Source organism: Solea solea, chromosome 6, assembly GCF_958295425.1.
Source record: "Solea solea chromosome 6, fSolSol10.1, whole genome shotgun sequence".
NCBI classification, from domain to species: domain Eukaryota; kingdom Metazoa; phylum Chordata; class Actinopteri; order Pleuronectiformes; family Soleidae; genus Solea; species Solea solea.
Genome location: NC_081139.1, coordinates 8378145 through 8405791, shown reverse-complemented (window position 1 = coordinate 8405791; position 27647 = coordinate 8378145). Strand labels below are relative to the sequence as shown.

The 27647-nt window shown below is 40.0% G+C and overlaps 1 protein-coding gene across 1 annotated transcript; it reads left to right on the top strand.

Annotated features, from left to right (window-relative positions):
• The first annotated feature begins 12322 nt into the window (after positions 1 to 12322).
• LOC131460842 (CTTNBP2 N-terminal-like protein) lies at positions 12323 to 27016 on the top strand. Its single transcript, XM_058631673.1, has 7 exons — positions 12323 to 12466; positions 16952 to 17056; positions 23604 to 23837; positions 24236 to 24343; positions 24460 to 24648; positions 24758 to 24928; positions 25068 to 27016. The coding sequence occupies exons 1-7, from the start codon at positions 12428 to 12430 to the stop codon at positions 26028 to 26030; spliced, it is 1809 nt and encodes a 602-aa protein (XP_058487656.1). The 5' UTR covers positions 12323 to 12427; the 3' UTR covers positions 26031 to 27016.
• The last annotated feature ends 631 nt before the right edge of the window (positions 27017 to 27647 follow it).

Below are 27647 nucleotides of genomic sequence, written 5' to 3'. Positions count from 1 at the left end.
GGAATTTAAAAGTTAAAACAAATGTTGATTGAGCTACACTCAACAGACGTAGGTGGAAAACAACCAAGTGGGAACTAAACTGCTTAAAGCAGTCACGTAGCAAATGACAGCATATCTGCTTAAATATTTGCCATCAGATTTATGCGGTGATGATATGTCAGTGTTGCATTGACAGATCCATATAATGTGGCCAGTAAATAAATAAACAATCCAGGGTTCTAAATATGAATAGAAATAGCATAAATTCTTATTTTGCAGGTAACTGACTCTTTCTGAAAGCGTACTACGGGGTGACAGTAGCTCAGTGGTTGAGTGAGTCATCTTTCAACTTGAAGGTTGTAGGTTTGATTCCCAGCTCCACTGGTCTATATGCCGACGTATCCTTCACCCAACGTTGCTCCTGATGATGACAGCGTGTGAATGGGAAATGGTGTTATTAGTTTTATTTGTTCATTTTGTTGTTTCTCAGTTGCCTTTTCTTTCCCTGCCCACCTATAAAATGGCCGCTGGAGCAGGAAGCTCCCCCCTTTTTGTTCTCAGCTTCACCTCACGAGCACGTGGTGGGCTCTGTCTGTGCCTTTCTGAAACATTTTCATTTAATAAATACTTATTTTTGTGTATTTATTTAGTGTAAAGCACTAAAGTGGTCATCAAGACTAGAGAAGCGCTATACAAATACAGACCGGAGTTCCATGCAATGTAACTGCCAAGGCCCAGTCGACTGTATATTTATCATGAGTGAATGTGTAATTGTGGAGCGTCTGATGTCATTCTTTATCTCGTAAGTATCAGTCTACAAATATTATCTTTCAACCAGTTACACAAGCTACACACTGACATCTTCTTTTTGAAATGCAGGCAGGCATAAGTCACTTTCGTCTGCATTAAGAGCCCATAATGACTCTCATTTCACATAGACAGAAGGCGAGATAAAGACAGAGAGAGAATGGCTTCATGGAGAGGAAGAGATGTGACCGTCAAGAGAAGAAAGTAAAAGTAATGAGGTAGACATGGGCCACAGGTGTCCTCTGAACAATTACAGAGCATGAATGGCTAGAAAAACATGGGCCTGAGAGGCTGCAAAAATAACAAAGGACAGAGCTAATAGAAGGACGGTGGAGCCTGAAAAAAAATCACAAAGTGTTCATCTTAAAAGAGAGTAGGAAAGGCAGACCATCAGACTGACAGACTACAGAGCCAAATATACAGTGTGGGTGTGGATAAAGGAGATGAAAGCCCGTTGCATTAATTAGAAATTCCACTTATACTTCCAAAATACAAACCATAGTACAGAGCAACACGCGTGTGAGTCACGCTGCAGAGAAAATGTTCAAAAACACAGACAAATGATGGATCGAGTGCAGAGTTGAGTGGCATCATCGGGCTGCTTGTTGTGTAAAATAAAGCCCAGACACTTAGAAAGAAATGGCTCCAACATGGTGAACCTCATCATCTGGACAGCAAAGCAAAGCAAAGCAAAGCAACAACAACAACAACAACAACACACACACACACACACACACAAAAAAGAAATCAAAAATCATTGCAAATTCAACAGCACACAAAATTGAATCAACCCAGGCGGGGAGGACATGTAAGTGTCTCACTGAAAGGGGGAACAGAAAGCTGCACAACATTTTCTTGTCTAACATGCTCAGCATGTGCGTTAAATTAAGTCTCAAAATTATACATGATAACGTTTAAAAATCGTTTAAAAAAAAATCTTTTACCTATTGGTGCATTTTAAGTTTGTTTTTACTTCCGAGTGAGAAGTGCATGCAATCAAAATGTTCACCACAATGTCTGAAAATGAATTTAATTGAGCTGCAATATAATAGAGGGCTCTAAAGGTCAGAGTCAAATCTATAAAGGTTGAATCTGTGAGGATGCACACACACCATAATTGGCCGACAGTGAAGTGGCTCTTTGTTGTCACATGTGGTGATGTCTTTGACTGCATGACACAAAACCTTTTTCTGACTCTTCCATGATGTTTCCTTGCCCTTTAGGAAGCAGCAACGATGTCATCGTTGAGTGTGTTAATTAAAACTCTAAGGAGCTAAGAAAACAGTAGAAGGATTCCAAGGCTGGTGTATGAAGAAAGAAAGTAATTCAGTAAATTACATATATATTTTCATTTACTGTATGCCATGCGAACATAAAGGCCCAGCTGGAACTCTCCTGGTGTGACATTGTTACTGTAGAAGAGTTTGCTTCATTATGTGTTCAACACATCAAAGAATGAAGCAGATATATACGAGTGTTCGGTGGCCGGCAGGCTGGACAACACGTTTGCAGAAATTCACAATATTATTCCAATAAATTCCAATAAAATCTGATCAGCCAATAAGTTACTCAATCAACATATATTTTTTTTTGGAAATCCCAGCAGCAACGCTGGCTGCTTTGTGAATATGAATGAGCTACATGCTAACCTGTTAGCATCCTAACTTAAAGCTGTAACATTCTGCTGCCAAACACTGCTAACTTTGCAGCAAAAGCCCAGAACTTTCTGCAAGAACAATTCCTGGGGTTTTATTCCAAATATTGTCTCAGGTAGGGTGGGAGATTATTTTTCGGGAGCATTTTTATTGTATTGCTTAAAATCCTCTTCACAACCCGGTTGTAACCAATTAATGAATGCATTGTCTCAAAAATGAAAAATGTCAGTCAGCTGTGGAACGGACAGGCCTGTAAAAACAACCTCCAATCATATTGAACGGCCCGAATTAAATTAATTGGATCGTGATGCATCAATCAAACTGCCCTCTGCCACCTCTTTGTGCACTGATGGCATGAATAAGACAACTCCAGAGCTTATGCTAGCTTGCTAAATCCAGTGAGTGAGTCGCAGCAGCATTATGGCAGAAAAGGTGCAAACAACAGGTGTTTGTTGCAAACGAAAGACAATTTTTGGGAAAGCTACTGCCAAGAAAAAGGCTGACGCAGAGCAGTCCAAGACCAGAGTGAACATCGGTGCTGCGCTTGAATGCTGGCGACAACTGGAAGCCCAGAAAGGGCTGCAAAGTGATGACAAGGTGGCTCTGTTTCTAGTGGTAAAATGTAAACACAGTATATTGTGATAGTACTGATGCTCCCTCATGGCCATGTAAGAGAAAACAGGTTTCAGGCACTTTCACATTGGCTTTGCCTTCCAAACTCAGAAACTACGTGCACATACAAACTACATATTGAGTTTTGAGTCAAAATCAAGGTTTGAGGCACTGAGAGTTCAACATATTATGTCATATGTTATAGGAAAGGTTGTTTTAAAAGAGAATGAATAAATAGAAGAGGAAAGAAAAGCTGATAAATAAATAAACAAATTGGCGCAGTAGATATTAATGTGTGAATAGCACTGACAACCAGCTGTGGGCTGTTCAGACACAAAGAGAAAGAAAGAATGGGAGTTAATTTTATCTTGAAACCTATATAAATCCTTTGAACCCTCATGGTCTTTAAAATAAATCAAATCAAATCTGTTTTTGTGTGGATCATAATCATCAACATGAAGATTGATTTGTTGCACACCACATATTAAAGTAAACACGTACAGTGGACGTGGCGTGTGAGATCACGCTTCTTCTGTATGTGCTGCCTCTCTGTTAATTGTTGTGGTCGCCCGTGTGACTGCATGTTACAAACAAAGACAGAGACAAAAATAGGGACCACTTATACATCACTGTCGAAAACAAGATGGCAGAGTGCAGTATGAAGAGACCTTTCAGAATTGTCTCCATTCAAGAATTCACCTCCTCCTTCAACACACAAAAAAAGCCTTAAACAAAGAAAGAGATAAGATCTGAGTCCTTGTTGGTCTGGGTTTTCCAACACGGAGCCTTATGAGCTATAAAAGTGCTCTGAATTGACGCTTTTCTTCTCCTCAGTGTGCAAGTAAGACACAATAAGGTCAACAGACTTACTACTAGTCATTTTGCTTGTCAAATGCTGCTATTGTGAACGCGCGTATTATCAGCATTGCCGTGGAGGACTGCACAATCGTGAGTAGTGTGGGCTGAAGCCAGTTTTAAACTTATAGATTGTTTCTATGTGTTGATCTCTATGTAGCTACGTAACTTACCCTACACTGATTATATGCCCATGGCAGATGAACCTCCCCAGAAATATAATTATGCACTGCAGTGAGGCAGATCTTTACAAATGTGATTGGTCCTACTGGTGGCATTGTATTCCTGTAACCCACATTCGGCTGTCTGACCGAATCGAGTTCACCAAAAGAGAGATTAAAGGAGAGACTGACTGAGGGAATATGTGCTGTACATTTGCTCACCTTGTTGTCACTCTGTCACAGAGACACACAATTCAGTTGCCATAATTTGACACAATAAGTGGGAGCTTGAGCCTGAGGCAAAATAGCAAACACAGCGGAAATCGAAAACTAGTGGACAACTATAAAAATACAATGGTGTAGAGCAGTGATTCATAAACGTAAGTGCAATGTTGGAGCTATGTACTGTATAAGTGTTTGTTCTTAGTGATAATATCAGCAGTTAATATAAAAGTTTGTTTATTATAGTCACCAGACACCATTATAGCCAATGCTGAAATACAGTGGTATTACAGGAGGCAGATATATTCCCAATAAAATAATCATCATCCTCCTCATCCTCACATATACTTCAATCCCTGGTATTGTGAAATTAGATTAAGATGGAGCGAGAGATACAGTGAATTATTATTATTCAACTATTCAACTTTTTGTGTTATTTGAATTTTCTATGCACAAGGTCAAAATTCCTTTAGCTCCACTCCAATCACATACGCTGATATATACAGTAGAACAGCATTTATGATTTTCTTCCAAGTACCATAAGAGGACGCTCGAATTATACTCACAATATTGACCATGGGGCGTGTACCACACGCCCCATGGTCAATATTGTGAGTATAATTTGTATCACATGTAGCTTTTCAAGATTCACAGCTGGCTTTGCTATGATCTTTTATTTCTCACACAAAAAAAAACACACATAGTCTTCTGTCTAGAAGTATACTACCTTGCACATGACTCGGTAATAAAACTGACTGGATGAAATCATTACAGCCAATTTTCTCGGCTATTATTATACCTCATTTATAAAAGCTCTGTCACTAACCTTATTCTGGGCCTTTAATTTTCAACTCAATTGGATTAGAGAGAAGTATGACTGCTGACTTCAAATTTCTGGGGAGAGGAATTCAGATATTTCTGGCTGTGCTCAGTTCCTCCCTGGTAATGGTGTGTGAGATATGGAGGATATATCTCATCTACTTTGTGTTGATCTTGGTTTCTAGACGGAGACTTTTGAAGGTCTCTGTGTTGTCTTGGATGCAGTTTTACTTGCTTTTTTTCTCATTCTTAGTCATAGACAGACCAATCAATCATTATTGTCACTGAATAGAAATTTTTTCAAATGCCACAAATAACACACACAATCTATAACACATTTTAGACTATATTAGAGTCTTTCATGGCCTGAAACTATTTTGGGGGGTTTTGAATTACATAAACAAGATGTTTGTTGCTCATTTTCCAGTTGCGTTTGCAATTTAGGTTCACTGCTATTGTTTTGGTAAATAAAATGAAAAGATTTTGTATCATTTTTACAAAACATATTATCAACCTGAAATTTCTTGAGGAAAAACAAGTGCAATTTCAACAAATTAATGCCAAAATTGACTATTTAGCCACAAATATCTGCAACTAAAAAATACAGTATTTCTGATTAATTTTCACAAAGCCAGCGGGCCGGATTGGACCCTCTGGAGGGCCAGTTCTGGCCCACGGGCCGTATGTTTGACACCCCTGGTCTGACATATGGAAATGTATGGTCCTGGTCCTTAACTATTATTATCACTGTCAAATATTTTCTTGATTAATCAATTAGTTGTTTAATCAGAAAATGCTGATGTTATCAAATGTCTTGTTGTGTCCACAAATAGTTTGTTATAAAGATCAAAGAGGCCTAAAGATAAAGTTGAGATGCTGCGACGTGCCTGTCATCTCTTCTTTTTCATTGACAAAAGTGCTTGATTGATAAATTGGAGGTTGCTCTAAGACTATTCACCATATTGCGAGAGTGGCCTATTTTACAGACTGGAAGACGACTCTGACAGACAAAGCAAGAGAAACATATAAACAACATAGTTCACCTGAGTGGGCTTTTAAATCAATCTGTCTGTCTTGAGCGCAATAAGAGCAGTGTAAGAGCAATCACAGCCTTTGACTCACGTCAGACAGAGAATTGCTTTAATCACACGGAGTCCAATTGTGTTAAGTCTAGATACTTGAATCTTGATTCTGTTTATCACACAGACGTTGATGAATTCCAAACATCACCTGACATATCAACATGGTTCTGTCTCATTAAACCACTGAGTCCTATTCAGAAAGGCTGTGAGCTGCCGCTGCCGCGGCTCATCTCCTGGTAAACAGTTACTGTAAAAACAAAAAAACTCTGCTCACATCATTCATTTATGCTCTCAGGAGTATTCAAAGAGAGTTTGGTTTCCTAACAGGATTATACCCACAAATGCCCTCAAAGAGATCTCTGACACAGAGAGCGGTAAGGACGTGCTTTGAAAGCACCTCACTGTTCACCGTTCGTGTCTCTGAATCGATGGTGCCACCAATTCAACATAAAAGTATCTGGCTTTCAGAGCCACGCCATCTGAATAACACTCTGCCATGCTTTGTTCTGTGGGGTACTTCCATCTGCTTTAAAAGCAGTTCATCCTTTGACTATTGATTAGTCACAGGCCAAATTGGTGAGAGGGATAGAAAAATTAATGTATTTTATGCAAAGCAGGACAGAGAGAACATCATAATATTCATAATAAAAAGGTGAATGAGTAAAAGCCTTATAAAACCCACACTGATTCAGATTTTAGTCATATGTTTCTAGTGTTTCCTTAACCTTGTATATGGGGACCCACTTTTTACAGATGTCAAGCCATTGTGGCCTAATTATTTATTTTAAAAGGTTTAAGAAGACAAGAAATAAAAAAAACCCAGATCCATAAGTGTCCTCTTTATACTTCATCATTGCAGGTACTTAGTATTTAAGCGTACAATTGAAAGTGCTTGAAGAAATAACCTTGCTACAGTTCACACGTCTTTAATATTTCTTATGAAGGAGATACTCTAACTCGATTTTATTATATTGAATCCTTCGAGGATCATCTTCCATCACTCACCAACGCAATCAAATGACTAAAACTATTGTTTTTAATATTCATCTTTAAAAGTCACACTGCATCAAAGGAGCAGACACAATGAATTTGACGTTGGGAGAGTGTGGGCAACGTAATGTGGTTAAATTACAGTTCCTCATATTTCTATGTGGTGCTGAGTGGTTGCCAGGATTATAAGACACTGCCTCTCCCAAAAAAGATGTGTATTCTTACAGAAAAACAACAACAATAACAACAACAACAACAACTTTTTAGATACTACCTGTATTTGGCCTTTTACGTTTTAGGGTTACAGATGATTGAGAGAAAATATCATAATATAAGATAAATATATTATATTCTTTTAATGCAACCAAGTTTGAGAGTGAAATATAAACATAGCTGTAACAGGACTAAACAACTCACTTTTCAAGGTTTTGAACTGCTTACCTAAACTACTTGGATTGAAGAGCACTTGACTTCAAGATGGCAATCATTTCTCTTCGCAATTACACATTAAATTAAACTTCGTTGGCACACCAGTGCCTCCAAGCTGTCAGACTCACTCGAGGTATTTCTCCCCGCATTGGTTTAAAAAAATGAGCTGTGGTGCAATCAGTGCAGACAGCACAATAAAACTCTCAGAACTCTCCAAGCTCACTCAAGGATAAGACTGTGGACATGCAGATTGATGGGGGTTGGTTTGTTTGGTGTGAAAAGATCTCTGTAAAAAGGTGGCTCAGATGCCATTGGTGCTGATATTTCACATTAAAACACACCAAACCTCCACCTCTGTTCTCATGCAAACCTGGGATTTCTGTCACTTTATGCCCAAGTGGGATATAGTTTGTCTAATCTCATACTTGTTGTATTAAAGTATTTTCTTTGTTTTAGTTAATTACTCAAGAGATCTAAAGTGACTGATTATATACATACTATCTGGGTCAAGAAAATAAAACAAATTGCCATCAGGGTGTGACTCAGTGTGACATCAGTCAACATGTTCCAAAGAGGTCTATGGTTTCAGTCGCTATAGTTTCAGGTCTTCAATACAGCCATCATTTACATAATGGACATCACATTATGTAAATTATGGCCCAATTTACTGTAATATAATAGATAATAAAAGAGGCTTTTAAGCATGGTATTGGTGTGGCCTGCCAGTCCTCACGCTCTCAGGAAATCCACCCGTTGCTTTTTACCAGCTTCATTCTCGCAGACAAATATGTAAATGGCACTTTGTGTTTGGTGTCCAGATGTCTGGAAAAAAAATGTGACACTGGTAAACCTCGACGTATAGAAGCTTCAAAATGGGCGTCATAGTGGGTTGCAACTTGCCTTTTTTAGGGTTCAATTCCATCAATTTATCAGTCATCATCCATAACAAAGCAGTAATTGGTCACAAAGGTCTATGTACATCTGCTCCAACATTAATGTAAAAACACATACTGTACATCACTGTACAGTATGTACAGCAGTGACATGGTCTACTGCTTGGAGGTCTATTAAATATGATATGTAGATATGTAAATGATTGATCGGGCTAATCATTTTCAAAGTCAGGCAGTCAGGCACTTTACATAAATATAACCTGTGTCAAAACAGACCACTTTTCCCGAGCCTTAATGTCTGTTTTTCACGGCTCCATGTGCCGTGTGAGTCAAGCAAAACATTTAATATATGCAGACATTACTGACAGTATACAGACATTACTGTCCTCGCATATAGGGAATCAGATGATAAAATATCAGATGTGGGGCAATAGATGGAGAACTAAAAAAAAAACCCACAGAACTGGGTGCCAGGAAACAGATGCTGATAAATGCCTTAGATTAAGTCCAAGGTTGTCATCAGCTAGACTCTGAATCTAGTGCTCGCTCCATCCATCCTATCATCATGCCTCTGCCGCCATGGTGTGTCATCTTCATATTATGTCTGTCATGTCGGATGCAGCAGCGAGGTGTCAGAGTGCAGGGATGAAATATTCATTTTGAATAACCGGAGCTTCCCTTAAGCTGGGAATGATACTGCTAAAGTAAGAGAGATTTGCGGTATATTGATTCAAGCTTGATTGGGGCCCCACATGTTCAAGTTTACACTTTGAATGGAACAGTTCCCACTGATAAAATAAAAGCCGAGACTGAAGAGTGCCCATCTGAGTTCACTTAATCCTTTAGTGGAAATATTCCTTATTATTCAAGCTGCTATGTTTTTTAGGAGGTTCTCTCTTTGGGGAGCTAAAAAATAATAATAATTATAAGAGTCTGAAAAGCGAGACCCCTTTTGGCATAATTTGCCATTGTGTCAGACAAAAAGAGTCAAAGAGTATTTCACATAAGCCAAATCTGCCTAATATAAGTTACATAAATCAAGTCACAAAAAGAAACTACTTCGACTTCTACAGCTCCTAAATCAAATCAAATCCTTTTTTTTTGTATAGTGCCAAATCATAGTGAGGCAGAAACCTTATCACATTATAGAGAGGAGATGAAAAACACTTGAGCAAACACTTGGCATCAGAGGAGAGAAAAAAAAAAACTTTTCACAGGAAGAAATCTCTGGCAGAACCAGAATCAAAGATGTGCTGCGATCTGCCTCAGATTGTTGTGGTAAACTTTTATAGACTACTATAAACTACTATAGTAGAATACAAGGAATTAATATTAAAGAGCTCAAAGAGCTCATCATATTAAACACATTTGTCCCATAATTTGTTGAGCTCATCTTAAGTGCTTATAGATATGAACTGATGCTGTTTACTTCACAATAAAAAAGAAAATAAATCTGTTAACATCAAACCCATACAGAAATAAATCTAAAATTAAGTAAACAATAACGTAATTAAATGCCAAACAAGCTGTAATGTAATGTTGAGTGTAATACATGTAATAATTACAACCACATGTCTAGTTTGACACCTCTGATCTAGATGGTACACTCACTGTATTCTGCTCACTTTTTTAGAACAGAGAACAAAGATGCAGAGGAGGACAGAGACTCACCACAGCAGCCAGTGTGTGCACGCTGAACACAGAGACTTTTAATTGAAGAGCCTGAAATAGTGACTCTCTATTAAGGCTGAAGATGCTCCCTGCATCAGCAGCCAATCAGGAGCGACAATTTTCTGAGTTTGCTCTCAGTACACTCTCAAGATAGCAGAGCAAGTGGAAAAAAAAAAGAAAAGAAAAGAGAGCCGCAATTATCAAATAGCTCAAAGATGCTGTATATGTGTGTGTGTGTGTGTTGTGCCAGTTTAGCGCTGACACAGGTTGTGTAACTTCAAACCAAATTAGTGGTCAAAGAAGTATTGCTGTCCTCCAACAGCATTATTACAGTGTTGTAATGTTTTAAAGTAATTAGCCAAGAGTTGAACCTGATGACACTTCTCATTAGTGCCCGAGTGGATTGACCTTTATTTCCGACAGCAGGCGCAGCCACAGTAAATGTGCTTGTTTGTCCATTACAGTCCTTTGTATTATGCATCTTTAAAGTGACATAATGTGAAATGTTCAACATTCAAATAATGTCTCTGAGATTATGTTGATGGTTCATCAACTCGTAACCGGGTGAATGTCACCTCTGTCAAAGCCTGTGCGGGTCTGCATCACCTGTGTTAGCACGATGTTACTTCATCTTCTACTGTCCGTGTGCATACAGTGGGCAAAAGGTTAGATAAGGTTAATTTTTATTTCTAAAATATTGAGAAATAAAACAATGTAATCATAGGTGACTGTACCTGGTCTGAAGACTGGTATCGTTGGCTTTTCAACAAACACACACACGTTATTACCTCAACGTGTATTTTACGACAGTAGCGTTTACCAGCAGTTAACTTTGACTTGAGTTGTGTGAGCATTGCACTCTGCTGACAGATATTGTGTATTACAGGAGGGAGCTCCAGTCTCAGGCAGTTAACTTACATGTTCTGGTCTACAGCTCAGGGAAAACCACATCCATCTGATCTCATGGCACATGGCATCTGGCAGCTCTTTGCTTCCCAGCTGTTGACAACAACAACAACAATTACCAAAACAACAATAACAACAGTGTCGTATCCCCCCCCCCCCCCCATAGAGTTATTACATGACCAGGGGGAACTTTGCCTGCTACTAAGACCTAGGAGTTACAGGAAGTCTGCCTCTAAAATGACAGAAAAAGACAGGCTACATGTGAGCGTTACACCCCCCCAACTGCGATCAGCAGTCTTAGTGTGACGCTCGCTATGAAATGAACTCCTCAGGCGTCTGTAAAGCCTTCTTCTTTCCAAGTTGAAATCCAAATGACACTGACATTTCTGCCACTTCTTCCAAAAAGCCCCGTCTGTGCCTCACTGTGGCTCTACAGACTCATACAGTTACAAGGCCACCAGATGGCAGTGTATTATACGGTAATGTCATAAATCCAGCTATCAATGGACGTGATGCTTTTGCTGGAATATTTGGTAATGATATATACATCATTGGTGGATGATATATGTGGTGATATTTATAAATAAGGTATTTTGTCTATCTGACAAGATCGCTGTAAGATAAAATGACATCCCCTGGATAAATACTGTAATTTTGTTTTATTTATCTATTGCTTATGTATAACAGTGAATACTGAATTTCTTTACAAGGTGTATTGATTAATAAGTATAGCAAAAGTCTTAAATGTATCAAATATTCATGATGGGACAAAGGAATATGAATAGCATCATCAAAAATAAACAAGACCTGAACGAACAAAACAAGTACAAATACCACTATTTGTACATGAAATGATACTTCAGTTAACACTATATTCCATTAGATTGTAATTTGGTGTCTGTATACATATTGTACATATGTTTGCTAAGTTAAGTGCTTCATGCAGTAGAGATACAGTGAAGTGCACTTTATCTATTCTCCTTGTGGTTTAAATCCATCTATCATCACAACAAGGAAATACAAGTAGCATAAAATACTCTTAAACTGAATTGTGTCCACTAAAGAAAAGAAGGTGAAACGTGCACATTTGTTAGACTGGCTGAAAGTGGGAGACTCAAGAAATACTTAACAAAGAAATCCTACTAAAATCCAAGAGGCGGGACGAGACTGTCCCCGCCCCGTTTCTCAGCTCTCGCTTCTCATTGGTCAGAGCACTAAGCTTTTCTTTGCTATTGGCTGCGTCAGCTGTCAGTTAGAGCAGAGCTTAGCAGCCTAGTGTTCCGCTGCGTCGGAATCAGAGGGGACGCGAATCAAGCCAAAGAAATCTTCTCACGGGATAAAAGTTCATGCTGGAGTTTCCACGGACCCCACAGTCCCACATGAAGGTAAGGAGAACCACAAAAAATCGTTTTCCGTGGGCTGTGGGAAGTTAGAGTCCATCAATGTCTGCGTCTCACCGTGTCTTAGACACTAGTGAAGAAGAACAAAAAAAGTTGTTAGCGTAAGAAGTCACGGCTACAGGCCGAACCAATCTGTACCGTTCAGATGAGGGTTTAGTTTATACGAAAACACTTAAACAATAATTATTGTACAGATTAGAAGAAGCGTGACAGTGACATGTCATCTCATTCAGTCGGACGCTGAAGACCGTTTGATGCATATTGAATTCCCCACTTATTTTATAACGGGGTGAACGCTTCTTGTAATTTAAATATCCCTAAACATGTTTCCAAGACAGCGAGTCTGTATGAAAACCATTAGTCTGGAACCAGAGTGAGTAAAACACCATTAGTCTGGAACCAGAGTGAGTAAAACACCATTAGTCTGGAACCAGAGTGAGTAAAACAAGTGGCTTACACTGAAAGTGGGTTGACTAACAAACCCAATTGAGATTCCAGACGTGCTGCATCTGCTCAGACATCCTGGTCACTGGACAAGGAAACTCATCAGACCTCAACTTCACACAGCGTCCCTCAGCTGACCATACAGTTTAAAGCTGTAGTGCGTTACTTTGAAATCTAATGAAACCGTTGGCTACTTTCAAACCATTGTCATGTTAGTTCACACGGTATGGATTAAGCCTCCATCTCAAGCACTTTGAAAACATTCCACGGCTGCACAAAGAGCAGGATCCCAGATCCCAACAAACTAAATAGAACTTATATGTGGGACAATGTGGGACACCCATCATCAATGCTGATAGATTGTTCTTTATTTTTCTTTTCTTTTCTCGTCTTAAAGACCACTCAAAGCTGCTGCACACTACATTTGTACAGCACATCTATGTGCAGCATGTTTTCTATCACACATCTTACCCATTCACACACTGCTGGGTAAAAGCCCTGTGATTTTTCCTGACAGCTGTGTGGAGCTAGTGGAGCCAGGAATTAAACCCACAACCTTCCAGTTAAAATATAACTCGGTATACCACTGATCCACCATCGCTGTCTATTCAGCTTAAAAAATAAACACAGGAAAGAGAGTATGTATGAAGCATACTGCTGATGCTTAATAAAGGCTGTGGCTTATAAAATATAGAACCAGTGCAGGGCACATTTTTCAACGCTTTCCTACGCTTTTGTATTCTTTACAAGTATCACATAATATATAAGAAATAATAATGACATAACTCTGTTTTCCAAACAGAGGCAGGTGCAATAACATCTGCTACTATGGCTGCAGGATTTGTACGACCACATGACATTTCCTTCAATCCTGAGTCTGGAAAATGACGCTAGCTTACGTCCTGGGTCTGTTGATCTGCAATGTGATAAACACTAGGTAATACAGCAGCTGTTGCCTTGTCTGCCTCCTCACAGCCTTTGGGTTTCAGTAGTAATGTGTTCATAGATCCTCACATCTCTTTTTGAGCATGTGCAATAGAGAAAAAAAAAAAAACTCAGATAATCTCCTTCGGCTGGCTTCACCCTTTTGTAAGTAGTTTCCATTTTTTTGTTGTAGCTGCATCTCCTTTTCTTTGCTGGAGTTTCCATTAAGTTTTTTGCGACTGACTTGAACTTCCCCCCTGGACAATGAGAGGAAGGTTGAACACCATGTGTCTGACAGTTTGGTTGACATCAGTCCAGCAGGTCCACACTGACAGTTTCCCTGCTTTCTTCACATTCATTGGGTCAGATGTGTACTTTTAGAAAAATTGTCAGTCAAGTGCCACTTATAATGCAGTGCATCATCTCCATGTGCAGGATGTGGGACAGGAAATAAAATTGCCACCCTAACATAAAGTAACACATTCAATGCCATGACCGATGGAGGCATGGCTGAAGCACAACAGCTACGTAGCATAGCGCTAAAAAGGCAGACGGCTGCATATGTTTGGACTAAATTGCCAAAAAGGACCCTCAAAAAGTTTCTACATGGATCCTAGAGCTAAAAATTAAACCTGTGTGCTCGGTAGATCTTCACAATTCTATTTTAATCACAATCATGATTTTTGGCATCTCATAAAAAGGATTGTCCGATATTGACCACCTGCCTGCATTTTCAATCACAGCCGCTGCTGTTCCTGCACCAAGCAGATTTCTGGATGCAGTCTTGACCAGTAATGTCATGATAAAAGATAGACATACAACACATAACCTAAATGTCTTATGCAGTCGACCTCGCTCTATGGAGATAGAAGTGGAACGCCATGATGCTGCAGTGCTTTTGTTATTACTCAGAGGTCCACTAGGGGGCAATGGAGGTTCCATACTGCAGCTTATATAGATGGTGTAGAAGCCATTTTATTGTTGGCATGTCACACTTTTGTTTAATGGCAATTTTTAAACCCCTTTTCAATTTAAATTTCCAGTGACACAGGCTGGAGTAGTGATGTTATGCAAGGGAGAGAGAACACTGCTGTGGCTGAAGAGAAAAAAGCTGGTAAATTTAATCAGTTAATTTACATCAACAAAGGAAATTAACTTCAAATAAAGTATTGTGGGTGTATTATTGATAAATCAATCTAAGTGGGGAAAAAAATAGAATTTTGCCATTACAGTTGGTGATGGTGTATAGAGGATTCACACGGTCTGGTACGAAAATGTCCAAGCATTAAAAGTTTGTCGCTGCCTCAAGTCATGTGAAAGGAATATTTAATTTTAATGTGATTCAACATGGGAATATAATTATTCAAGTCAGTATATCCTTTATATTCATCCATCATCCATCCAGCAGTCAGTCTATCTGTCATCTAACAATCTATCCATCCATTCATTCATCTGTCACTGTACCATCCATCTGTTATGGGATATGGCAGTTATCAGAACATCAGTCCATATAGATTATTATCTCAATAAATGTCAGAAAAATTAAAAATAGAGTGTTTTATCTGAAAGGGCAGACAACTGCAAATCTGAGGTTAAACATTCAAAACAAACCTATTTTCAAAGCATAGGACATTATATCGATACATTGAACCTGTTGTATTTAAATAGATAAATAATAACAACAACAACAACAACAATAATACTAAATAACCCCAACGCAAATTATTTTGCAGTAATTATTATTGTTTTATTGCCAGTTATACTATACATCCATCCATCTATCTATTCAGTCCAAGCACACAGCTGACCAGGCTTAAAACAAACATGCTTAAAAAGGTAAAAGACACAGCGCATTTGACCCGAGTTAAAGCCGTAAGAATGTGTGGGAAAATGTGTATTTCCCATGCTGTTGCTCCATGTTTGTATACCCTCATGATTACCAACTCTAACCAAGGGGGATTACCTGAAATAATATTAGAATGGAGAGGATCTACACAATCCTGATGTTGTGTCAGACACTTCTCATAACACAACACACACACTCTTCTCACAGTCATTACAGTGGCCTGTGAAATTAGTGAGCAAGACTGTAAAACCAAAACCAAAGGGAGGTGTGTGTATGTTGTAGTTTAATTAGCATTTTACAAGCCACGAACGCGGTTAAGCCGTAAACCATGAGTGCTGGTGAAGGCACAGCTAAAACATTGTGTCCTTTCTTTGTGAGAGCATGATGTTCTGGGGATTAGGCTGTCGATGCAGTTCAGTGAGGTCACCGGAGCCCATTCCTCTGCATACTGTTCTTTGTGTTTATTTTCAGACTTCTGTTCTCACAAAAGGGGCCTAGGACATAAAGCTTTGACTCACATATCAGTGAGTCAAAGCTTAAGTACATTTCTAGCATCAGATCCTCAGCCAGTGTGCTGTTCATCTATCCCTCACACATGTCACACGTGACAACTATCATCTGAAAAGGATGCTTAGAGAGAAAACATTAACCGCTTTGATCACATTTCAAAGGAGGGCCTGCATACGTTCGCTCGGCTGGAGTGCGGTATAGATGTTTGAGGTGTGGGCACCGCAGGACTTGTCAGCGGTACCAACACAGCTGTGAGATTAGAGTGCAGAATCACTACAAAGAGACCACATAACATCCCCAACATGGAGCGACTGTCACACAGGATATATGGAATGTACGGAGGGAAAACAAAACTAAGGGATAGTACGTTTAACATTTGAAAGTTAGTCGGCTCTTAAGTGTTTGATGTGTGATGCAACTTTGATTAAAGATGCTGCTCAGTTGTGCAGCGCTTAAACTATTCTGTGTGGTATTCAGTGTAACTGTGAAATCAATTCAAAGATTGTTTGTGTGGTTTCTGTGCACTGTTCCTACTCGGCAAAATAAATCCTTCCCTAGATAGAAACCATATGATCCAAGCCACAGATTTATGAGACTTTTTCCTCAAGATGTGCAATTATTGTGTTGAATAAATCAAGCAAGGTTTATTATTTTCATGAAGAGTAATGCTGTTTAAACTGCCATCATAATTAAAAAAAAAAAAATCTCAAATCCGTTTCTTTTTCTCACATCTTCTGTCCTCGCAGTCCAAGCTGAACATGGAGAGTTTGACCAAGTCAGAGTTGCTGATGCTTTTCAGCATCCTGGAGGGAGAGCTGGAGGCCCGGGACCTGGTCATTGATGCCCTAAAGGTATTTATTGACTGAAGCTGGACACAATTAGACTGTGTTGTTAGTATATAGTTGTGTCAGAGAGAACAGCAGCTCCAGTCAAGTTTGTCTATAGTGTGGATGGAGAGATTCTTATGTTGGTCACTGTTGACAGATTTGATGTAGTCTCTCAATTTACTGATTGATTATCTCTTTCTCTCTCTCGGTCTCACTTGTGCACTACGTTAAATTAATAATACATGTTTTTGTGTGTGTGACTTATTGATTGGTTAAAAAGTCAGGGATGTTTCTGTTGATTTGAGGTTGCCTTCAGTTGCCAATAGGCCAGGGAAATGCAGTTTATTGTTAACCTATGCATACTGTTCTCAGGACCAACTTTGTACCAAGAGGTGATTTAGGCTTATGTTAGTGGATGTCATGATCCTGCATGTTTGCTATGTTAGGGGTAGACCAAAATATTGATTTGGTTACTGTATATATCGTCGTCCCTCCTCGTGCAATACGATAATCAATACGCCAGAGCAAATATCGAGTTTCCAGTTTCACTCGCCGGGCATCACTACTTCATGTCTCCCCATCCACGTTCAGTACATGTTAATAAATAGTGAAAATCTTTTCACGGACGCATTGTTCTTCAGTTTGACGGATATTGTGGTGTATCTCTATATGATGGTTTTGCAATATATTGATGATCACAGAATCGTTGTATCGTGATATTATTGGTATCGCGGACGTGGACCATGTATCGTATCATGAGGTACCCTGTGATTCTCACCCCTAGGATATTTGTAGAGCTGTGGGTGGTATTTTTAGTGTTGTAAAAGTACAGAAGCAACTGGAAACATAATGAGGAAGTTAACACAATTAAGCTGACGATAGTTCAGATAGTTGTCAGCTTGGTTGTATTCATTCCTTGTAAAAAAAAAAAATATATAATAATATAATATAGTATCTATGCCTTTGGAGCACAGTAAGTCTTTTATGACATTGTCATTGTCTCACAACAAATGTAATTTTTTGCATGAGCAGAAATAAGAGAGAGAGAGACTTCTTCCAATTATAGGATGCCTTACTTTGGGCAGGATTAACGCTGCATTTCAATTAAAGGATCGTCAGGCTATTTTCCAACACTGAGTCCTGCAGGCCTTTCAGTGATTGTTCCCACTGCCTTGAGGATGTTTGTTTTTTTTAAAAAGAACTTTTAACTTACGTGAAATTGTGTCTATGGTGTTGGTGATAAAACACAAATATAAGATAAGCAGTGAATAAGAAAACTCTGCTCTCACTAATAATACTTAGTCTTTATAGCCTTTATGCTATTGGGTTGAAATTCACTCTCCTGGTGTAAAATGCACCATTGAAAGAGCAAACTAGAGCCGTCTAAGAGAGACTACTGATGAATGTCCATGTGTTGTGTCTAGACCACATTCCTACATTACTCCTGGGATCTGGCCATCTAAGGCAAGAAGGATTGCAGCACGCTGGTTGCCTGGTGGCTCACTGTGAGCGAGAGCAGGAGTGAACAAATAAACACTGGCCTTAACTAGAGCTTGTGGGGAATGTGGCTGTGCTTCTTTCATGGCTTGAACAGGACAAACTGTTAACCCATTCAAGAACCAAGGGTTGAGTCAGTGCTGCAGTGTTAACGCTTTGCCGCGTTAAATGAGGGTATAACCACTGACCTGTAGGAAATTAACTGCAGAGAGCGGAGAGTGAAAACTGATCTCCTCCCCGTGGGACTCATACCTTTCTTCTGTAAAGGAATTAGTGATGGAGAATTTGTAGTCCTGCATTCACATTAAAGTAGATTGCTATCATTAAAATATAACCATATAATGGTAATAACTAAAATCTCTATGGATAGTCGTAATGCATTTCAGGTTTTTCCCACTGCCCGCGGTCTTGACTGAAATATTTCAACAACAACAACCGAATGGTTTGTTATATTATATAGAGACATTAGCAGTCCTCTGAGGATCTCCTGACTTTCCAATGAGACTCACCAACAGGTCAAAGCTATTATCAAGTGAAGCATCTCAACAGCTAATGGACAGGTTGACAGAAACATTTGTACAGATATTTATAGGACTCATACGCTGAATTCTACTGACTTTGGAGATCCCCTAACGTCCCCCTTTAGCACCAACGTGTGGTTCTCATCTGTGGCTTGATGGGCAATGTGTACATTTGGATGGATTAGTCATACAATGTAATGCAGGTATTTATGTCCTTCATTAGGCTGAATTGCAAGGATCTGCAAAACCCAGTTGCACCGAGTTTATTGCTAATGAACAAACGGTTAGCGTGCTAAATTAAGAGGATGACTACAGTAAATCGATCTACTGAACATTAGCGCTTTGAATGTGAGCATGTCAGCAGACTGATGGTAGCATTTAAAATAATAGCACTGTTGTGTCTAAGTACAGCCTAACTGAGCTGCTGGCGTGTCCAACCATTTAACTGTTGGCCCCACAGTAATTAGAGAAGTGAGTCCAGTCATGTTGCTCGTGTCTGTCCTAAGTGACTTGTCACAGCTGTGTTTATCTTAACCACAGGTCGCCATGGCGATCACACCGTGTCACTGTGCCTTATATGATGAAGTGTACACTTCGCATAAGAACTTGCAAGTCGTCACATGTTTTCCTCTTTGTTGGTGTTTTGAAAAAAATCTGACAATTAACAGTTATTCGATAAGCATGGGATGTTACGTTAATGATGTGTTGTTGTTTTTTTTCTTTCTTTCTTCTTTCTTTTTTCTATTGCAGGCATTTTAACTATCTGCTGCATTTTTTCCTCTTGTGACTCACTTGTGCAGCTGCTCACGCTGTGGCTTTTAAAAGGAAGTCAGTCTCTGGCAACGCTAATGTTTGGCACACAAAGATCTGCAGTGATCCAGTAGTCTCTGCTTTGGGAGGAAAATATACTGCATGCTTTTACTTAAAGTTCAAAGGAGAGTCGGATATGGAAATGAGCCTTTAATTAACTATGGAGTTCTCATGGTTTCACATGAGCGGAAATCTAAAAAAAAATAAAAATAAATGCTTGTCTTTTTTGGTAATGGGGCAGCACTGAAACACAGAAAATAACTTTTTTAGCTTCAAGATCCAAACACCGATTGTATTGTCAGTTGCTGTTGCATTCACTGCATTTCACTCACGGACTACAATGCAAAGGCTTTTTCAGACATCTATGTCCTTTGTATACTGTCTGCAATCTGCAAAATCAGCTCGGAAAGATATATAGGTGTACTTAGGGAAGAAGTTCATATATTACTTTGTCCTAGAATTGTACAGATTTTGAAACTGACATAGTCCAGGCATGTGTCAACAAAGCTGATAAGCTGGACTGAAACCAGTGCAGCCAAAGCACGACGACTGATTCCCAAGCAAAAGCAAACCAGTTGCCAAGAACTGTAGCAAACAGACAGAAGAATGAATAATAGAAGTACTGTAGACTGTGATGCATAACAGCAATGTGCCGCGTGTTCATGGTATTGTACACGTACGGCAAGCTCTAATGAATGCACTGCAGTGTTAAGTAGTAAGTAACATGAAAATGTGTTCCCTGTAATCCCTCTCTTCACTTTCTTCAACCTCTTTGAAGCGGCGGAGTGATGCAGAGGAAAACAGCCTCTCTTTGTGTTGTAGACGAGAACATCTGACTGTGGACTGAGGCGCTGGGGAGGGAAAAGAGGGGCAGAGGCTGTTTATGAGTCAACTTTTTCAAATAACGTGGATGCTGTGCTTAATGGGAAGAAAAGAGAACCCTGAAGGTTTAAGACCAATTTTCCAGTTATGGAAATATGTGAAGACTGAATAAATAAAGAAATAAAAAACAATTACCAGTCTTTCTAAAAATCTTAAAAAGCAAAAATAAACTTCAACGCTTTTCAAATTCCCCCTCCTGCTTTTGCAAGCAACTACATCAGCGAGAATCAGGCTGACTGTGTCCATCAAGAAAATCATGACCTCAGCTCATTTATTTTCTCTTTCTGTAAAGTGACACATCCCTGTTGGGAAGAAGTAGTCACTGATGGGAAGAGTAATGATCTGATGAAGTCTCTTTGAAGACGAAATTACACAACTGCCTAAAAACGGCCTTCTTCTATATTTAGTCAAAGAATTTACATTAATCAGTATGCAGTGTTCAGCGCAGGGTGAATATATGTTTGCTGACAAATGGCATTTCTTAAGTCAGTCAGAAGTGAAACCCATATGAAAAGGACCAATATTCCAAATTCACAAGATATTCAGAATCACACAAAACTGTTGCCGAGATGCTGAGTGTTGGCTGGGCATTTTTGAAATCTCGTGGGCACTCTGTGTTTTCCTGTTTCAACCTTCAGGTCGCTTGATCCGCCCTCAGTGGACTGGATCAGATAACGGCAGCAAAGTATCGCAGCTTTGCCACCCTGTCTTTCTATATCAGAGGAGATATAGAAACATCAAATCCAGCATGTATCCCCAAGTAAAGATGTTTTGTAGATTTATAGTGAAGCTTTTAAATACAAATGGATTGGCACAATGCTGATTAATCTTATATAGTTTATCGACTGAGCCGGCTAGGTGTAAGAAGCACACAACGTGAGTAAGGCACACAGCTTCATATAGCAGCATTATGGCTAAAAAAACACCCAAAAAGTGTCTCAGACGCAGAATCTACTGCTACAACTGAACCCGGAAGTTCAGTGAGAGTTCATAATCGTATTTTTATCACAGTCACGATTTAAGCCTCTCACAAATGTGATCGTCTGATAATGTAAACGTGCGCTCCGCCAACAGTCGACAAATGCTCCCTGAACAGCTTCCTGACTCTGCACCTCACAGATCTATGGTGAAAGACAGATTAGCGACACACAATTTACCAAAGCACTGTTTTGTCTCTTTCTCTCTCTCTCTCTCTCTCTCTCTGTCTCTCTCTGTCACTGGGGAGAGGCAGGGGAGAAACACAGTGTTGTGATAATTATTCAGAGGTCCACAGGGAGTGATAAGAAGTTCCGCCGCTCTGGAACTTAAATATTATCCGTGGCCCTGGCCTAAAGCAGCTAAGATACTATATTGTTAATCCTCATATAAAAGGAGGCCACAAAGGACTTGATTGTGGGTGTAATTTTGGTTGCGAGTGATAATCATCAGTAGCGCCTTGATATTAATGTTATGAATGTGGATGTTTTTGCAGCAGCAGTTCTCAATAATCTAGCAGCGCCGTTCTAACTGAATGTAGGGCAAACAATGCACAGTGAGATTTACACCGTCGAAATCTGGATATAAATAGTGTTCAGATTAGACCAATGCATCCCTGGTTGATATAGTTGTAACCTAATATAGTGTAAATAATGTAAGTGTACCTTTGCACCTACAGAGTAAGAAGAAGTCGACGGTAAAAACGGTGAAGTGGCTAAAAGTCGCTCCATTGGTCCACCCACACTAAACTTCTGAACTTATCTTAGTGTCAGTCGTCAAGAGTTCTGTCCTCATGCTGCCACAGCCTCTAATCTCTTGATCCTCTTTTGTTGAAACCTCACTAAGTCAGGTTGCCAGGTCTGTTACAGTCCCCCCCCCCCCACCCCCCCTATTATCTTTCTCTCTCTGCAGGCATGATGGTAGATGCTGAACCCTAAATGTCTTGCTTTCCATTATCCTTCCTTTCACAAGTTAAACAGAAGAGCTCTGCCTTGGCCAAGTCTGAGTCCAGAGCAGCTGTCCGGATAAACATAGACAGACACACCATCTGTCTTTTTTTTTTTACTTCTTCTTCTTCTTTTTTTTTTTTAAATAGAGACACCGCTCATGGTGTGTAGCAGTTCACTTCTGATGGGAGACAAATATCAGAAGCATGTACACTAAAAGCATAACTACAGGAGATTATTGTTATCATCTCATCTTGTGAAAATAAATTCAAAGTTCATGAACTGATAGAATGATAATGATTAGATTTGGCCCATCCGTTGTACAGTATGTAGAAATACTGACCACGACTATGTACGACACACAGCGCTGTGCCTTGTTTGAAGTTTGTAGTCGTCTCTACTTTGTCAAAGTTTTGATAATGGATAAATGTGAGGACATTTTTCATCACTGGGAAGGAAGATGATTTGAATTTACTGAGGACGACATGAACACAAAAAACTGTGCGTTGAAACGATCAGGGGAAGAATGGGGGAAATTGTTAGTATGATGAAAAGTATAAATTATTCGTTCTCATACATTTTTATTCGACCAAATTTGTTTGTCACTTTCTCTCATTGTAACTGTGGCCATTACTATTACTAATTTGTCTTATCCACTTAGCATCTATCTTACCTTCTGGTCTTCTTTCTCTACCCTGACCCTAAACCCTCCTTCTTTACCTTAAAGGGAAAGTCAGGAAATCTCCTGAGTCAGTACAATTCATCCTCAGGGGAGCACGAGGTCTTCAGTAGTTGCCAGGCCTGGAACATGGCAAAAAATGAAAAACCAGTATTCAGTCATGGCTGGGAAAATCTGGAGAATCCAGAAAAGCGGTCACATAATTATTACAAAAGATCCAAGGCTTTAAAAGTCTTACCCCACTCTTCTAATCTCTTTAGGCCCAACACAAAGAGCTGTTTATCCAGGAGCGCTATGGCAGGTACAACCTCAGCGACCCCTTCCTGGCATTGCAGAGAGACAACAATATTGTTGGAGGTCAGAACAAGGACCCGGGCTGTCTGCCCCCCGTCTCCAACCCACTGGTCATTCTCAAGCTGGTGGTGAGCCACTGCAGGAGGATGCAGGAGAAGATGTTGGCCCAGCTGGCTGCAGCTGAGAGCCGGCACAGAAGGGTGAGTCTGCGTGATGAGACAGATGGTTCCTTAAACATGCAAACACGGGAAAATATAGGTTAATAAAGGAGTAAACATATGTGGAGGAGGCAATTAAACATGTAAAATATTGGAATTTAAACACAAGGCATATAGTAGATTAAGTTAATCAGTGTGAATAAAAGATGTGTTTTTACACTGCAAGATGAGGCATTTGCTCTTTTAAAACACATTTCACAAAACTAAGTAGAAAGTATGAAAATAAGTATGTGCCTTTTTGTTTTGCTAAGCTAATTTGCAGCAGCCTTTGCCTACAGTGTGGCCACTGGACACAGCTAACCCTGGACCAACAAACAGACTAAACTTGAGCTGAATGATTCCTTTCTTCACTCTCTGTCACCCCCCTGTGTTTGTTTCAGGTCATTGCAGATCTGGAGGAGGAGAAGAGGAGACATGCCGAGGACACGGCCGAGGGAGACGATGTCACTTACATTCTGGAGAAGGAGAGGGAGCGCTTACAACAACAGGTGCCCTCTATAGTAACAGGGATTTCACTGCAAGCATTACGTCTGCGCTGTGCTGTCTTAATCTCACGGTATTCAGAACTTCCTCTGTTGTGGTTATTTTGTCTCTGTGCCTTTAGTTGGAGTTTGAGCGCAGCCAGGTCCGGCGGTTGGAAAAAGAACAGCGGCGAATTACTGAGCAGCTAGAAGAAGAACGGGCTCAGCACAAACAGCTGTCCTGTGCTCTGGCCAAAGAGTGCAAGTGGGCAAGTGCCAGAGCTCTGGAGGAAGGACATCGAGTGACTGAGCTGAGTCGTAAACTTGACAAGGTAATATTTATTTCCCATACCTTTTTCCTTGATAGTGCCATTATGCCGCAAAGTTCCGTTTAAGTCAGGTTTTGCATTCTGTTATAAATAAAACCTACATGTTGTGCAGGAGAAGGAAGCTTGTCAGGCCCTGAAGAGGGAGCTGGAGGATGAGAGGAAGAGAGCACTGAGGATGGAGGCGAGAGTGGAGGAGCAGCTAGCTGAGTTTGACACGGAGCGAGAGCAACTCCGCTCACGTCTGAAGAAGGAGGAAGCGCATTGTTATCAGCTACAACAGCAGGTCTGACACTTTGAAATCTCCTTCACTTTGTTTGCTCGTGCGTCAGATTATTTTCATATGATGTTCAAGAGGAAATTAACTTGTAAATCAAAGACAGATTTGTGATTGAAACTGATCTTGCTCTTCTGGTTTTGATCAGGCTGAAGAGCTGAGGAGGAAACTGCAGGAGGTGAACATCATGGGAGATACAGCTCCAGCAGAGGTGGCAGTAAAGGAGTGGGCCGTTAAAGTGAGTCCAGGAAAGACATTAATAGATAATATAAAGGTTGTTGATATCGAGGAAGATGGAAATCAACCCACTGATCAACCAACAGTCAACGGTCACCACTGTCAGACGGAGACCATTGGCCATCATAGTCCAAACAACGCCCTCTCAGAGAAGACTTGCCTACTGAATGGGATCGAAAACCCTCAAGTTAATGAGACCCAGATGTCGTTCTCCTCGTGCAACACTGCCCACTATAATTTCCCGTCTTCCTCCCCCTGCTCCTCACCTGTTCTTGCCAAAAGTCCGCCAGTAAACCAAAGTCCTGGGGGCTACCAGTCTCCATACCAGGTCGGGATCAACCAGCGCTTCCATGCTGCTCGTCATAAGTTCCAGGGTACGACTGAGCCAGAACCACAGTCCCAGGCCACACAGCCTGCTCCTCCTCCTCAATCTCCAACAGAACTCTCCCCTGTGACCAGTGCCTCCTCTCCAGAAGCCAGTCCAGCCAAGCAGATGGCCCGGAGCACCGTTACTCAGGTCCTGTCTCGCTTCACTAACGTCCAGCAGAGCGCCACACCGAAGCTCGTGGCACCAAACAATTCGCCCTTCGGTACAGACTACCGCAGCCTGGCGGCGCCTTTGTCTCCCGTCGTCGGAAGAGCGGCAGTGGCACTTCAGCCGGGAATCAGATCTCCCATCATTCCCAGGGCTGACAGGGGAAATCCTCCTCCCATCCCGCCGAAGAAGCCCGGTCTGGCACAGGCTCCTCCCTCCCCGGCTGCGGTGCCCAGGTCTGCCAGCCATTTCTCCGACAGCCCCCTCTCAGGCAGCTGTGGCCTCACCTCCAGTCAGGAGGGAGTCAAAGAACTGGACATGGTGGTTTCGTCTAACTAATCGCTCAGCTGCTGCTCTGCTTGTGACGTCAATCAAATTCATATAGGATTTATATCTTGTGCTTATTTGAACAGAGGTCCTCGTAAATACTGTGACACTGTGTTCTGTATTTATTACATTATGCGTTAAGGCACTATTCGAGGTATTGATTATAGGACCGGTACTAACGAGCAGCTGCAACTGAAGGGTCACTGTATGCTGCATCCTGCTTAGCATACTGTCTCAGATTTACAAGTCTTTATTTTTCACCATATGTATGCAAATATTATAATAAAAAAAAAACAGTAGTTGTAAATCATCCTTGGACCAATCAGTGCCACATAGTCACATTTCATGTACAGTTATATGTAAGTTTATTTTATAGTTTATTTTATTACTACTCTAGTTTAATATGACTGTCCACATTCTTCAATATTATGTCCATGTTAATTATGATGTCGATCAGATAGACTCATATTACCGGCAGTGGGTGACCAGTATGTGTTTGAAATCCTTGTGGTTGATGACGTACAATGTCAAAGTAGACGAGTGAGACAGGACATTGCTGAATTTCAATGAATGTCTTCAACACAAGTTAAGTTCTGCTCATTTTAAGGCAAAACACACAGACAACTTAATTAAACGTCTGCAATTGTTTGTTTCTTTATCAGCCTCAAGAGTGCAGGTATTGACTAAACCGGTTGTTATCGTCGTGTATGTTTCAGATGAGTGTGACGAGCTTGATCGTGCCGTTTGTAAGAAACCTTACAAAACACGGCAAACGTAATGTTTGTAGTCTCTTATCAGATCCTCTTTAGTACTGTATATGCTCGACAGTGACGTATTTAATAAATTGATCTCAGAAACAGTCATATATCCTTTGAGTTTTAGGAAGGATTTGTGCAATACATGTACATATATAATACAATATTGTTGTGTAATATCATATCGAGATATTACACAATTGGTAAATACTGACGCCACCCAATAAAGTCGCATTGAATCAACTTGTGTTCTGTAAAATAGCTTCTTTTTTTTTTAAATGAAATCTAAAATGTTTTAGCTGAGAAAATGAAATGAATAGTTAGCATAGTTATATATATATACTGTATATACACATACAGGCTATAGATTATGTACAGTCTATGTATGTATACGACACAGTTTTTGGTCTGTACAGCCACAGGTCGTCCTCTAGAGGTCAGTATTGAATGAGTTACCACACCAGGTACCTTCCAGCAGAGGAGAGCCTACAGCAAATACACTCCTCAGATTAACATCATCTGCTATCATTTCTCTCCAGATTATATATATATGTATATACTAAATTTATCTTCATCAATGCAGACTTGTGAACAGTTGTCCTAAATATAGCAGGGGGATTGTGTTCTAACATGAGTTCAGCTCCTGTTTGTAAAATGATTAAACGCAGAGTTTAAAAACAATCTTATCATTGTCTTCTTATAATAACATTAGCCAGAGCTAGTTATTCCATTTACATGGACGGTTTTGCATTAAAATAACATTCTATAAACTTTGTTTTTATGTTAGTATTTCTCTATTTTGTGACCGCACAGAGGCAATGGAAAAGAAGAGTTTTTTTTATATCGTGCTTGAAAGTTGCAAAGAAGTTACGAA